The following is a 15000-nucleotide window of genomic DNA, read 5'->3' as shown; positions in this document are numbered from 1 at the left end:
ACTTTTCATGAAGGTGTGCCTGTAAGTGAACCACACATACAAATACAGGGAATACAAACATTGTATTGTTGAACAAAATTCTACAGAAAAATACTAGAATCTCGCCCAAATGTTCTTCATCTCTGCAGCAGTTATCTTTGACACACGTTTCCACACAGAGTACAGGTGAGGTGGTCTTACAGGGAGACACAGGTGGGCAAGCGGGGGAACACAGCAGAGCTCTGCAGGCCCGGCCACCATAGCCGTAGTCCTCAGGGTGTGTGTGTGTGTGTGTGTGCGCGCATGTGTGAGCAGGACTGCAGGGCCGAGTGCCCTGACCAGCGCTGAGAACAGTTCCAGAGAAGGACGCCTGAGCCTGTAGTACCCAGGCGTGACAAACACATGCAGTTCCAGTATCTACAGTACAGGACAGTACACACCGCAGGGCTGGAGACATGCGTCTGTGGGATGGGAGAAGAAAACACCGCTGTACAACGTCATCTAGAGGCCGGCCATGCTGCCAGGAACTAGGGTGAAACTTCTCTGGTGTACCTCCAGACAGTCTAGCTGTGTGTCAGTACTTATACCTCAGTGTTACTAATCATTATGGGGGGAGGGATAGGGTGGGGGTTGGTAGCTAAGCTCGCCTGTCGACAACACAGAACGACACACAACACAGAGAGGACACAGAGCTGTCAGAACGCCAGCTGGGGGGAGGAGTCCACAGCCTGGGCTTTACCTCTGGGCCGGCTGGGCAGCGTCTGACATCCTGGCGCCGGAGAGGGAGGCGGGGTGAGGGGAAGAGGGGGTGAGGGGGGAGGGGTATGGGAGAGTGAGGGAGGGCAGAGGGGTGAGGGAGGAGGAGGGAGGGGTAGTGTGGGGAGGGGGGGTTGGGGGAAGGAGGGGTAGAGTGGAGGCCAAAAATCACCAAAGAAAACAGAGAGGAAAAAGGTTTGTGTGGGAGAGAGAGAGGGCATGAAAAATAAAAGAGAGAGAGGTGGTGGCAGAAGGAGGAGGAGGAGGAGAAGGAGTGAGAAAAGGAACAGAAAAAAGCAGCAGTGAGAAGCGGGGATAAGTGGCTCAGCGAAAGAAAAAGGAGACAGAAAGAAAAACGCTCCCGTGCTAATAACCACCTGTCTCTGAGACACCACAGGGGGAGGGAGAGAGAGAGAGAGAGAGAGAGAGAGAGAGAGAGAGAGGAGGGGGAGCGAGGAGGGAGGCAGAGAGAGAGGGAGAGAGAGAGGGAGGGAGAGAGGGAGGGAGGAAGAGAGACAGAGGGAGAGAGAGAGAGAGAAAGGACAAGAGTCAGAGAAAGAAAGTTGAGAGAGATGGCCAGTGTTGAAAGACAAATAGGAAGTGAAGGGAGAGTCAATCAAGAGAAAGAGAGAGGGAATCGATCGAGAGAGAAAGAGAGGCAGAGAGACAGTTAAGCGTACATGAGCAGTAGCCTGCTAACAGCAGTACAGTACGCAGAGACACGTCTCAGGCAGAGAGAAGCAGCAGGGTGTAGCCAGGAGGGGGTTAGCAGGACGAGGGGTTAGCTTAGCTTAGCTTAGCTTAGCTTAGCTTAGCTTAGTGTAGCGTAGCTTAGCTTAGCTTAGCATAGCTACACAGAGCGGCAGACCTGCATCCTAGGCTGACCAGTATAGGGGTACGGTAGAGTTACCAGCCAGCTGACCAGTACAGGGGTACGGTAGAGCTTCCAGCCAGATGACAGTACAGGGGTCTGGTAGAGCTACCAGACCAGAGCAGACCTGCTCCTGCTCTAACAGGTCTTCTTAGCCTTGCACTCTTTCATACAACCATGTTTGAATTACAATGCATGACTGTTTAACCATAGTCATCTAATCATAGACACAGTTAACAGTTCTTTTATATCTTCTCAATATGATGTCAGCCACTGTGAAGGAGATATTGCTTAATAACCCTGGGTCAGTCTCCTGCTAGACTTGGTCAGTCTCACGGCTAGCGTCGGTCAGTCTACGGCTAGTCTAGGTCCATACCTATTTTGGCTCCTTTCTTGAGCAAGGCGACCACCACGGAGGTGTTCCTGCAGCCAACGGCCCGTTCCAGCGGCCTCATCCCGCTGTAGTCCACGTGCTCTATCAGGGCCCCGTGGTCCACCAGAAACTGGACCTACATGGAGAACACGGAGAATCAATCAGAGCTGACAAGTTTCATGTTTAGAGGATTAAATGTTAAATCTATTGTAATGTAACACCTTCAGTGTCAGATTCACCTCAACTATTCACCTCAACGAATGCGAATTTCACATGGATTGTATAGCTAGCCCAGTAAAAATGGTGGCAATGGTAAAAAAAAAAAAACATCTCTCATCTTCCTAGATCTCTAGCGGCCACTCACCACCTCAGCGTCGCCATAGAAGGCCGCCAGGTCGAGCGGTGTGCGCCCGTTCTTGTCTGCGTGGTCGGTGGCGGCGCCCGCCTCCACCAGGCAGCGAACCACAGACAGGCGGCCCTTCAGACATGCCCAGCTGAGCGCCGTCAGGCCCTCCTTATCCACTAGGGGCAGCGACGCACCTGGGTGAGGCGGGAGAGGTGGGAGGTGGGAACAGGAAACAGGACAACCGTCATAAACATTCAGTCAAATTATTTAAACAAACGCCTGTTTAAACAGAAGCATGTTTACAGTAGCTGCTTCTTAAAGATGTCCACAGAGGCCGCAGCTCTCAAGTCCTGAGGAAGAAAATTCCATAATCTAGGTGCCACAGACTCAAAGGCTCAGTCACCTCTGGTTTTAAGCCTGGTGCGAGGGACAACCAACAGAGCTTGGTCAGCAGACCTCAGTGACCTGCTGGGAGCATGTGCATGGAGCAGATCAGAGAGATATACAGGTGCCTGACCGTGTGGCTTGATACGTAATTACAAGAACCTTGAACTGGATCCTAAAATTAACTGGAAGCCAGTGCAAGGAGGCCATGACAGGAGTAATATGAGAAGTTAGGTTGATGTGTCAGATGGACTGAGGCACACTGCCTTGGTGACCTATGGTCTAGGACAGGGAGTGTGAGGCGTTCAAAGCAGAGCTTGAAGCAAAGGAGAACGTCAAGGAGAAAGACTAGCATAGGGGGCGGAGTCCCTCACCTTGCGCCAGCAGGAACTCCACGGTGGCCAGGTGGCCCTCGGAGGCGGCCATCATCAGAGGGGTGCGGCCCTGCTTGTCCGCCATGTTGATGTCGGCTCCATGGGCCATGAGCAGGTCAACGATCTACAGTACAACACCAGATAGACGACAGACGACGTGTTTAGTGCATTATGAGAAATACACTTTTTATTTTTTCTAGATGTTTAGTTCTCTTATAGAATTACATTAAAGGTGCAGTATGCGGTTTGGCTCAGAAACACATTTTGTTATATTTTTTGCAATTCTCACATATCATTAAATCCCAACGGAAATCAATAGATAAAGTGCTCTGACACTAAAATGAAATAATTCTGTAATCTGTGGAAGTTGCAGGACTGTAGTAAGTGCGTCCGATCATTTTGAGTTGCCAACCAAACCTGCCTGTCAACCTACCTGCCTGCCTAGCGAGTCATTTGTTTTCCCCCAGTTTGGAGGAGTGGCTTTGAGGGAGGCCTGAAGGGAGGGGGCGGGGGGGATTTTGACGGTCACACACCGCACCTTTAAACCAGGGTGTGCCGTGGCTGTGAGGGTGGAGGGAGAGTGCTCACCTGCCAGTGTCCATGCCGCACGGCGCTGAACAGCGGCACCACGCCGCGTCTGTTGGCCTGAGCGGCCGCCGCCCCCTGCTCCAGCAGCACGCGACATACCTCCAGCTGGCCACGCCCCGCCGCCGCACTCAGCGCTGGGGTACATGCGGATACACAGAGGTCAGAGGTCGGATCCACGCACGGGGACACACAGGATCAGAGGTCAGATCCACGCATGGGGACACACAGGGTCAGAGGTCAGATCCACGCACGGTGAAACCCCACCGCGTCACTTCAGGCCAGGTGTGGCGGGGGTCACTGGTTTGTTACGCAGGCCAGCGCATCACTGCGCTCTAACGTGATCGGGATCTTTCAGAGTTCACTGTATTTTAGTTAAGTTTATTAGATAGTTTAGTACTATAGTTAAAGTATACGATAGAGCAAGCCATGCATCATAAAAATGTCAAGGAGGAACAAAAACATGAAAGACTCATTTCCTGTGGCCCTCATAACACTATACATAAACATGAATAGCATTACCTACAACATAAAAGCAGAATCAACAAACTACATTTTTAGTAGGATATCTTACAAAATGTACACATCTCACACACACTACGGTAGGATTTATTCCCTCCACTGTCAGACTCCACAGTTTACTTTGGATTTTTTCTAGGAGCCATTTCCTAAAATTCACCTTGAAACTATGTAGATTCAAGCTCTGTTTGACGGTCAAAGGCAACTCATTCCACTGCTGAGCTCCTGTGTGAGCAATGAGCATTGCACCATCTTTGTTCTACACCTTAGAGGATGCAGGTTGGCTATGCTGGACTTGTCCTATGTGATTCCCTAACACTAGAAAAACAGTTGCTAAGATATTTGGCTGTGATGGACTATTTTGTGCGTCATGTTGAGTGCAAGGAGTGGGCGGCAGTGTTGAGTGGGAGGCCGTGCTGTCTCTCCATATCCCATTACTCACGTCACAACACACACAGCACATAGTGGCACCATATGGTTCAGTTCAGAATAGGTATTTATAGCAACAAACACAATCAGATTTCTCATCCATATTCATAAAGCGATCGCTGTAGTTTCTGAGCAGACGTACCAGACATACAGTAGCCCTGGGTTCAGAAGCAGCAGCAGTCACATCACACACACGACGCACACAGCCAAGTACCTGTCTCTCCTCCACAGGGTGTTGAAGTTATTGATCTGGGAGTAGCGACTTACCTGTCTCACCCCACAGGGTGTCGAAGTTATTGATCTGGGCGCGCTCCACCTCGTCCTCGTCCTTCTCCGGCAGGTCCAGCAGGTAGGACACGATCTAAGGGGACAGAGCGCACGCAGACACACACTAGGGGGGTCAGAAACGGCTACCGAAGCGCTGCAGGAAGGCGTTAGGACGAGCGAACCCGTCCCGGTCGACGGTCCCGGTTTCTGGAGTACCTCTGTGTAGCCCATGCTAGCGGCCGCCACCAAAGCTTGCTGGACCGCCTGGCTCTTACTGAAGGCTGCCTGCTGCTGGCTCTGCTGCTGCTGCTGTTGTTGTTCTCCTGCGCCCCAGTCTGACTGGACGAGGAACTGGACCACCTCCAGGTGTCCTCTGAGTGCTGCGTGGACCAGGGCACACTGACCACTCTTATCCAGGTGGTCCACCTGTTCAGGACCAGACACGGTGGTCAAGCCTGGTCTTAGTCTGCACATAGCCTGCTACACACTCTCACTCTCACTCTCACTCTCTCTCTCTCTCTCTCTCTCACTCTCTCTCTCTCTCTCTCTCTCTCTCACACTCTCTCTCTCTCTTTCTCTCACTCTCTCTCTCTCTTTCTCTCTCTCTCTCTCTCTCTCTCTCTCTCTCTCACACACACATACACAGATACACACACACAAGCATACACACACACAAATACACACAGCCACACTTGACACGATGGTCAAAGCTCACTTTGACTCTCTCAAACACCATTTCTTTCTCACACACACCACACGCATGCGCACGCGCACACACACACACACACACACACACACACACACACACACACCCTTGACGTAATGGTCAAGCCCAGCCTTCCTCTGCACATAGCCTGCTACACAATCTCACTCTGACTCTCTCAAACACCCCCTCTCACGTACACACACTCACACACACTGATATTGTACACACACACACACACACACACACTCTCTTGCTCTCACCTTGGCTCTCTTGCGACACAGCGCGGTGACGATGGCCATGTGACCAGCGGCGGCGGCGTAGCCCAGCGGGGTGAGACCGCTCTCCGACGGCGCCTCGAGCGTGGCGCCGTACTCCAGCAGCAGTGCCACCATGTCGCCGTAGCCCATGTGGGCTTGGACGCACAGCACCGGGGCGTTGTTCAGCACCTCAGTACGGTAGTTCACGTTGGCTCCGCCCACCACCAGCAGACGGCTCACCTAGAGACAGTAGAGACACAGTAGAGACAGTCAAGCACACCTGAACACAGAGTAGAGACACATAGTAGACAGTCAAGAACACCTGAACACACAGTAGACACACAGTAGAGACAGTCAAGAACACCTGAACACACAGTAGACACACAGTAGAGACACACAGTAGAGACACACAGTAGAGACACACAGTAGACACACAGTAGAGACACACAGTAGAGACACACAGTAGAGACACACAGTAGAGACACACAGTAGACACACAGTAGAGACACACAGTAGAGACACACAGTAGAGACACACAGTAGACACACAGTAGAGACACACAGTAGAGACACAGTAGACACACAGTAGAGACACACAGTAGAGACACACAGTAGACACACAGTAGAGACACAGTAGAGACACACAGTAGACACACAGTAGACACACAGTAGAGACCCAGTGGAGACACAGTGGAGACACAGTGGAGACGGTGAACAACACCTGAACACACAGTAGAGACACACAGTAGAGACATACAGTAGACACACAGTGGAGACACAGTGGAGACACAGTGGAGACGGTGAACAACACCTGAACACACAGTAGAGACATACAGTAGAGTCGAGTGTTAGAGCATTTCTCAGATCACCTCCATCTTTGTCCTCTTTATCCCTGGGCCATGTCAGGCAAGAGGAATGTTTATTGTCATTATATAACTCCAGATGGCCTAACCTTGGCCTAGAATCCTGGGTCTGTTGTATTTCACTACAGGTCAGCGGTCACCTGCCAGACTGCCCTGTTCTCTGTTATCTTTACAAGTATTGGCTAAGAGAGATTTACATATTCATGTTTGAGTTGTGTCTAGCACAGCATGAAAGGCTATGCTCTGTACATTCTGATTTTCTGGGGAACTTTTGATGTGACTATACTGCTAATCATGACCAGAAAACTTTCCTCCCTGAAGGGTAACTATGAATAAATCACTTTTATGTGAATGGAGAAACTTTCAAAGTTTACAACAAGAGACAACCAAGAACACCGGAACACACAGTGGAAACAGATTCAAGCACATACTATATAATTATATGTTTGGCATAATAACTATTACATTCTGTAGCTGAAGCTACAAAGGTAAAACAAAAAAAACAACTACAACCAAAAACTCTGGATTCCATTAAAATATAATTTAAATCAAAAAGAAAGGCTAGGACCGAGGTGATTGGAGGTTTGTGCAGTACCTTGATGTTGGGCGTGTAGAGGTTCCGTAGAGAAGACAGGGCAGTGGACAGGCCTTCTGAGCTGTAGGAGACCCACAGCCCCTGCAGAATGGACGAGGAAACCCCAACCTTCTTACTCAGGCCCTGAAAGATGGAAATGTACAGTAGTGTGAGTATGCTCTGCTGTCCTCTCAGCAATGCCATGAACATGTGTGTGAGAGAGAGAGAGATGGTTAAGAGAGAGATAGATGGAGAGTGAGAGAGACGAGAGAGAGAGAGGGAAAGACAGAGAGAAAAGGAGAGGGACAGAAAGAGAAGGAGAGAAAGAGAGAGGGATGGAGAGAGAGACAGAGAGCTGTCATATGGGGGGGGGGGTTACCTTGAAGATGTGTGCTTTGAGGATGTGGTGTCCCAGCTCGATGGTCTGCTGTCTGTTCAGCTTGGTCTCCTGGCGAGAAAACCAGAAGGCCAGCAGGGTGTGTCCACTCCTACAGGGGAAAAAGCATTAAAGAATATGTTCACTTTCACAATGGGGTACACAACTCCTCTCCTAGTCAGCAGCCTCCATTAACCTGGTCCAGCCTCCACTAACCTGAACCAGCCTCTACTAACCTGGACCAGCCTCTACTAGCCTGGACCAGCCTCCATTGACCTGAACCAGCCTCTACTAACCTGGACCAGCCTCCATTGACCTGAACCAGCCTCTACTAACCTGAACCAGCCTCTACTAGCCTGGACCAGCCTCTACTAACCTGGGCCAGCCTCTACTACTACTAACCTGGGGTCACAGAGGAACTTGGTCTTCTCTCCCTCCTCCCTCCAGATCAGCCACTCCCTGAAGGACGGGTGGACGAACATCCTGGTGCCGTCCCTCCTCTTGACCAGGAAGACGGACAGGTTGTCCAGGCGCTGCTGGAAGTCCTCCCAGTCCAGCGTCCCCACCAGCCAGGCAGCGTTGATGGCCTGGTAGATCTGCTCGTCCGTCAGCGGGTGGAGCGAGGCCACGGCCACATTCAGCAGGGGCAGCGCCCGCTCGAACGACGACTGCGTGGGAAAGCGCATGTTGCACTGCAGCAGGTACACCTCCGCCAGGCTGACCGGCACCACCTAGGGAGGAGGGACAGAACGTTTATTTGCCACAAATAACCAGTACAGGTACAGCTACATTGGAATTCTTGTCCTATCTTGTCCTTACAATATCTTATTATTAGCACTAATCAATTCCTCATTCCAGTATTAGACATTATAAGGTTCCCAATCTAGCAATTCAGTCAGTATCAATTTATATCTGTAGTCTAGCAGTCTTCCAAATTCAAATTCATCCTCATCATCCTCATCGTCAGTAAGGAATGGTGGGGGGGTTTATGGTCAGGGGTCCCAGGTGGCCAGAGGTGGGGGGGTACGGTGTAGAGGGACGTGTTGGGGGCTAGAGGACGGCTGCTTTACTACTAGTCCATACCTGGGGAGACCCACAATTATGATCACAGAAATACTGAAGCAATAATGTGATCGTTCAATATATTTCATTTTTCTAAAATCATGTCAGAATCCAGAAGAAATAAATTCTCTTCAGGAGTTGACATTTATGTGTGAGACTGGGTTGCAAGCATACAGTACAAATTTTGGGGGGTTATCAAACGATCCGATGTGAGGCAATGGACAACATTGTTGTTTAGTTCTAGGGATGCACACGCACAACTCCGCGGCACGCAGACCGTGCAGACTTCGCCAAAAATCCTTGCAAATGCTCATACAATCCACTGAATTGAAATATTCAGCTGTCAGTCCCTGCCTATGCCATGATCAATACACAATGTTCTTTTTCAGATGGAATGGCCAAACCATTGAGGAGAAAAAGGGAGTCAGACAGATAGTGTCCTTCATTATATTGTAGGAGGATTTAGGAGAATGTAGGATATGGTAGGGTGTAGGATTGTAAGATTGTAAGATTGTAGGATTGTAGGATTGTAGGATGATTGTAGGATGTAGGACTACCAATGAGTGAACTCGCCAGAGTAAAACTCAACATCCCAGGGTAGAGGGGGAAGTTGGAATCAAACTTGTCATCAGAAGAAGCGACGGTAACTACCTTGTAGCTGGAGCTCTTCAGGACCAGGTAGCCCTTCTCGATGAGGTCGAAGGTGAGTTTCAGGTACAGGTAGGAGCCCTGGCTGAGGGCTTTGAGGTGGGCGCTGAGCTTGCCGAAGGCCGTGTTGTCCATCTTGCCGTTCAGGGAGATGTTGCTCTGGATCTCGGGGCTGCTGTGGATGCGGTGCAGGATGTAGCCGTGCAGGTCCTGATCGATGGCCTCATTCTCCTCCAGCACGTCCAGGGAGATGTGGTGGAATGGCAGCAGCTTGGTGATGTCCTGGTGGGAGGGAGGAGGGAAGGAGGGATGGGTGGAGGAGAGGGGGGAGAAGAGGAGGGATGGGAGGAGTAAAACGAGAGGAGAGTGATTCTTTTAGGCATTTTGGTTACAGTCATAAGCGTGACAGAATTTTCCACCACAACGTCCACTTAAAAACCCACTAGGACTGTGAATCAGCGCTGATCATCTGACATTAAGTTATCATACAAACACTTGGCTAACGTACAACATCATATCCTAGTCCTATAACTATGAGAGAGGTACAGGCCGTCCCCACCTGCAGTGTGGTTCTGACAGTGACCACCAGTTTGAGCCAGGGAGGAAACCTGCTGATGGTTTTACTCAGGAAAGACACGATGGTGTCTCCGTAATCCGGCTTGTGGAACTCTGCCTCGTTCAGGCCGTCGATGAGGATGATGAGGTCATCTTCCGAGGTGATCTTCCTCTCTAGAGCACAGAGACAGGAAGTTGATATGAGACCGTACAGACCCAACAGATCCACAGAGGATGTGATAGCTCACGTCAGCACATCAGAGACTGTACCATCTCAGACAACTGACGAAATTCAGAGCGTTCCACCAGATCCGATAGAGCTTCTACTGATCCACGATCGAGAGCATCCTCTCAGGATCGCAAAGCCCTACAGAGTTGTACAGTCAGAGCGTACCTTGGGGGGGGGGGGGGGGGGGGGGCACTCCCTCACCTCGAGGATATCTATACCAGAATGGTAAATGGACTGCACTTAGATAGCGCTTTTCCACCTTAGCGGCACTCAAAGCACTTTACAATGGCCTCTCATTCACCCATTCACACACACACTCACACACCAATGGCGGTAGCTGCCATGCAAGGCGCTAACCTGCTCATTGGGAGCAATTTGGGGTTAGGTGTCTTGCTCAAGGACACTTGTGGACAGTCGGAGCTGGGATTCGAACCACTGACCCTTCAATCATTGAACGACCCACTCTACCAACTGAGCTACAGCCGCCCCAGAAGATGCATGCACAGGATCCTGAAAGACCACAGCCACCCAGGAAATGGACTGTTACTGTTGCTACGGTCAGGGAAGAGATACTACACTCAAATGGCGAGCACAGAGAGACTCAGGAAGAGTTTCTTCCCGCAAGCCATTCAGCACCAATCTAGAACATCTAGTGTACATACAATATCTATGTGCACAACATAACCACATGCAAATGCAAATCCCCCCCCCGGGATTATTTATTATAGCTATAGCATGTACAGTACATAACACCCATGCATCTTACCCCTATCTGTGTACTGTATAGAAATGGTACTTATAGTATAATATGTAAATTTGTAACTTGTACATTTGTAAATTCAGTATTGAAGTTTTATCTGTATTGAGCATAATCTTGGAGCCAGCAGCAACATTTTACTGTGACTGTACACGTACAATACACGTGACAAATAAAAAGTTGGTGCTATGACTACAGTCAAGTAGTCTCATGATGACCAAGCCACTTCTGTAGTGGAGCCTTTATTACGTGACTAATGCAAAGCATATCTTAAAAACACACCTACACGGTCCACAGGCCTTCATCAGGGTGACTGGTGAGTGACTGGTTAGTCACCCTGATGAAGGCCTGTGTGCCGCAACACGTAGGTGTGTTTTTAAGATTTGCCTCAGCCATGTAATCAAGGCTTTTTATCTTTTCCACTCTTCCACTTGGTCACATTTTTGTCGTATCCAAGTCATCACCCTTGGATCAAAGAGCACCTTGTTTAGATTTTGAGCTGCTCCACCAATGATGCGCTCCACTCTCTTTTTTCAGTCTAATGAGAGGTTTCCTGGCTGTGGGGACCATTACAGAGAGCATCATTCATGCATCATTCATCATTCAAGCATCATCACTCTTTTATGCTGGTTCTAGTTTACGGAGACATTATCTACGTACAGTGCTTTCACTGCACTGAAACCACTCGCTGCAGTCTTTCACAGTGCACCACGTTTTATTACTGGCAATCATTTTTAGTCCTCACTGTACACTGTATAGTAAAGTAGGCTCCAGAACCTTCCCCCATACAGTACCTATCCTCACTGGTTCATGTTAGACCCACGATTCATCACATTAGAACTCAGGACTGGTTAACCCTGGAGATCCTCGTGATCAACCCTATGGAACAAACTCCAGAACTCTTTTAAGTTGGAGGCACTAGTGCCACTAGTACTGGATCAACTTTGCATGTTCTATAATGTACTGTACAGTATAATGCACTTTTATATTTATGCCAAACTGGTGCAACCCAGTCCTGACCTTTATAAAGAGCATCCAGGGGCTCTAGGTATAGGGTTAGGGTTCTGACCTTTATGAAGAGCGTCCAGGGGCTCTAGGTATAGGGTTAGGGTTCTGACCTTTATGAAGAGCGTCCAGGGGCTCTAGGTATAGGGTTAGGGTTCTGACCTTTATAAAGAGCGTCCAGGGGCTCTAGGTATAGGGTTAGGGTTCTGACCTTTATTAAGAGCGTCCAGGGGCTCTAGGTATAGGGTTAGGGTTCTGACCTTCATTAAGAGCGTCCAGGGGCTCTAGGTATAGGGTTAGGGTTCTGACCTTTATAAAGAGCGTCCAGGGGCTCTAGGTATAGGGTTAGAGTTCTGACCTTTATGAAGAGCGTCCAGGGGCTCTAGGTATAGGGTTAGGGTTCTGACCTTTATGAAGAGCGTCCATGGGCTCTAGGTATAGGGTTAGGGTTCTGACCTTTATAAAGAGCGTCCAGGGGCTCTAGGTATAGGGTTAGGGTTCTGACCTTTATAAAGAGCGTCCAGGGGCTCTAGGTATAGGGTTAGGGTTCTGACCTTTATAAAGAGCGTCCAGGGGCTCTAGGTATAGGGTTAGGGTTCTGACCTTTATAAAGAGCGTCCATGGGCTCTAGGTATAGGGTTAGGGTTCTGACCTTTATTAAGAGCGTCCAGGGGCTCTAGGTATAGGGTTAGGGTTCTGACCTTTATAAAGAGCGTCCAGGGGCTCTAGGTATAGGGTTAGGGTTCTGACCTTTATAAAGAGCATCCAGGGGCTCTAGGTATAGGGTTAGGGTTCTGACCTTTATTAAGAGCGTCCAGGGGCTCTAGGTATAGGGTTAGGGTTCTGACCTTTATAAAGAGCGTCCAGGGGCTCTAGGTATAGGGTTAGGGTTCTGACCTTTATGAAGAGCGTCCAGGGGCTCTAGGTATAGGGTTAGGGTTCTGACCTTTATGAAGAGCGTCCAGGGGCTCTAGGACCGCTCTTCTCAGCGAGGCCAGGGGGTCCTGGACACAGGAGCGCAGACTGAGCATGCTCTGTAGGTGCGGCTCCTTCAGCAGCAGCTCTCTGTAGGCGATGAGCTGCGGCGAGCGACACAGCAGCGCCGCCACGTTGTGGACGAACTCCGGCACCAGGCAGGTGTAGGCGTTGTCCGCCTGGCAGTAGTGGTAGGCCACCACCTGGTGGCGACAGAGAGCAGGAGAACGACAGACAGGTCACGAGGGGAAAAGGATAACATGTAATACTATGATCCACACTACAACTCATTTGGGATCGAGTCAACCTCTCCATGGTGGATGACTGCAGAGTAATGAAACATAATACTTCTCGTTTCACTCCACAGTTGAAGCCATGAATAATTCATGGACTCCATCCGTAGAGACAGCTGACTGAGAATTAGCCTGTATTACATGGAAGGACAGGGGTGCGGAGGAGTCTAACCATTATCATAAAAACCATGAATAATCTTAACATGTTTATCTGTAAATCACTGTTTTCCCACAACACAGCTCGATGAACTTCAGGGAGGAGATGAACCAGAGAGAGCGGATGGTGGCCCATTAGGAGTGTATGGCAGGCATGTAGAGCTCCAGGGGCCGGCTGGATCAGACGTAGGGTTTGATGTGAGCCCAGACCCTCGGGGCAGGAAGAGGATTTAAATACAAATCATGATTGAATGCTTCTTTCCATTCACAGTGGTATAAAGAGCTTAGAACAGAGGAGGGGAGATTGCGAGGGAACTGAATCATTAGTGCAGAGAGTTAACAGGATCTAATAGTCTGGCTGAGAAATGGCTTTTCTGCAGTTATAAATATTTCACAAGGCTCCCCGGCAAAATTGTTTTTTCTTCACATCTGCGTAATGCAGTGGATTTGGGGGGGGGGGGCTGGTGGTGTGATGTGGGGGCTGGTGTGATGTGTGGGGGGCTGCTGGTTTGATGATCAATGAGATCAAGCAAGCCACTGTAAAATGTTTAAATGTATTTAATGTTTACAACTCAGCCAGGTAGAAACTCAAAAATTAAGGCTTCAGAGCTTGGTGCTTTATGCAAGATAAACCCACTGGAGAACAAGCTCAAACTGCTCTGTAGTGTTGAGATAAACCCTTCTGGAGAACAAACTCAAACTGTTCTGTAGTGTTGAGATAAACCCTTCTGGAGAACAAACTCAAACTGTTCTGTAGTGTTGAGATAAACCCTTCTGGAGAACAAACTCAAACTGTTCTGTAGTGTTGAGATAAACCCTTCTGGAGAACAAACTCAAACTGCTCTGAAGCGTTGGGATCTCTTTCGGCGTTGGTGTGAATGTGCAGTATGACACTGGGCCTGCTGATGACTCATAGGTGTTGTGATAATGGGACAGAGGCCAGACACAGAACTATTGGGGACAGTTGTCATGGAAACACTGGGGGCAGGTCGGTGCGGGTACCTGCGAGGCCAGGCGTCTCATGGCCTCCTCCTGGCGCTGCCTCATCTCCGGGGTCCCCGGACAGCTGCCCCCCCCCAGGGCGCCGTGGCTCAGGGGGAGGCCCTCGCCATCTGAGGGGGGGGGGGGGGGGGGGGGAGAACACAGCAGGTTCAGACAAGCCGGCGCACAGGAGGACGCCGTTTCCTGTCAGATCTTAGGAGTGGGGGGTGGGGGTGGGGGTGGGGGTGGGGTCGGGGCCTACGTTTGGGCGACGCCTGCGGGCTGTCGGAGGCGATCTGCCTCATGCGGGTGCCGTGGCAACTGAGCGCCACCAGACGAGAGACGATGGCCGTTTTGCCGTAGCCGATGTTGCCCACGACGACCACGCCCCGGTTGGTGCCGGGGTCGGCGCTGTTGAGCCGGGCGTCGATCTCCTGGAAGAGCCAGTCCCGCCCGGTGAACACGGAGTCCATGGTGATGCTGGGCACCTCGAACAGGAGGGGCTTCAGGGAGATGTCGGCCGGCCGGTACGGGGCGAAGCGCACTGAGGAGAGACCGGGGGAGAGACGCAGGGGCGGGACGTCTCACTCTGATTCAAACCGAAACCACCCAGAGTCCTCCACTTCCACTCTCTGGTCTGAAAGTACCTGCACGCTGCCCCAACCAATGGCAACCAACAAC

At 50.3% G+C, this 15000-nt stretch overlaps 1 protein-coding gene across 1 annotated transcript in view; it reads right to left on the bottom strand.

Moving 5' to 3' along the window:
* Positions 1–15000, bottom strand: part of tanc2b (tetratricopeptide repeat, ankyrin repeat and coiled-coil containing 2b) — a gene marked incomplete at both ends in the record, with an annotated part of 78886 nt that overhangs the window by 4567 nt on the left and 59319 nt on the right. The window contains 16 exons of the mRNA XM_084456526.1: positions 719–748; positions 1983–2115; positions 2344–2519; positions 3084–3207; positions 3672–3805; positions 4884–4977; positions 5100–5309; positions 5850–6086; positions 7304–7426; positions 7662–7770; positions 8061–8389; positions 9372–9650; positions 9928–10097; positions 12861–13092; positions 14341–14450; positions 14582–14863. Coding sequence (XP_084312652.1) covers positions 719–748; positions 1983–2115; positions 2344–2519; positions 3084–3207; positions 3672–3805; positions 4884–4977; positions 5100–5309; positions 5850–6086; positions 7304–7426; positions 7662–7770; positions 8061–8389; positions 9372–9650; positions 9928–10097; positions 12861–13092; positions 14341–14450; positions 14582–14863 — 2772 coding nt within the window. The remainder of the gene's footprint in view (positions 1–718; positions 749–1982; positions 2116–2343; positions 2520–3083; positions 3208–3671; positions 3806–4883; positions 4978–5099; positions 5310–5849; positions 6087–7303; positions 7427–7661; positions 7771–8060; positions 8390–9371; positions 9651–9927; positions 10098–12860; positions 13093–14340; positions 14451–14581; positions 14864–15000) is intronic.

This window comes from Borostomias antarcticus (assembly GCF_949987555.1).
Source record: "Borostomias antarcticus genome assembly, chromosome: 22".
Classification (NCBI taxonomy): Eukaryota; Metazoa; Chordata; class Actinopteri; order Stomiiformes; family Stomiidae; genus Borostomias; species Borostomias antarcticus.
The sequence above is the reverse complement of the archived record's forward strand: the minus strand, read 5'-3'. Positions and strand labels throughout refer to the sequence as shown.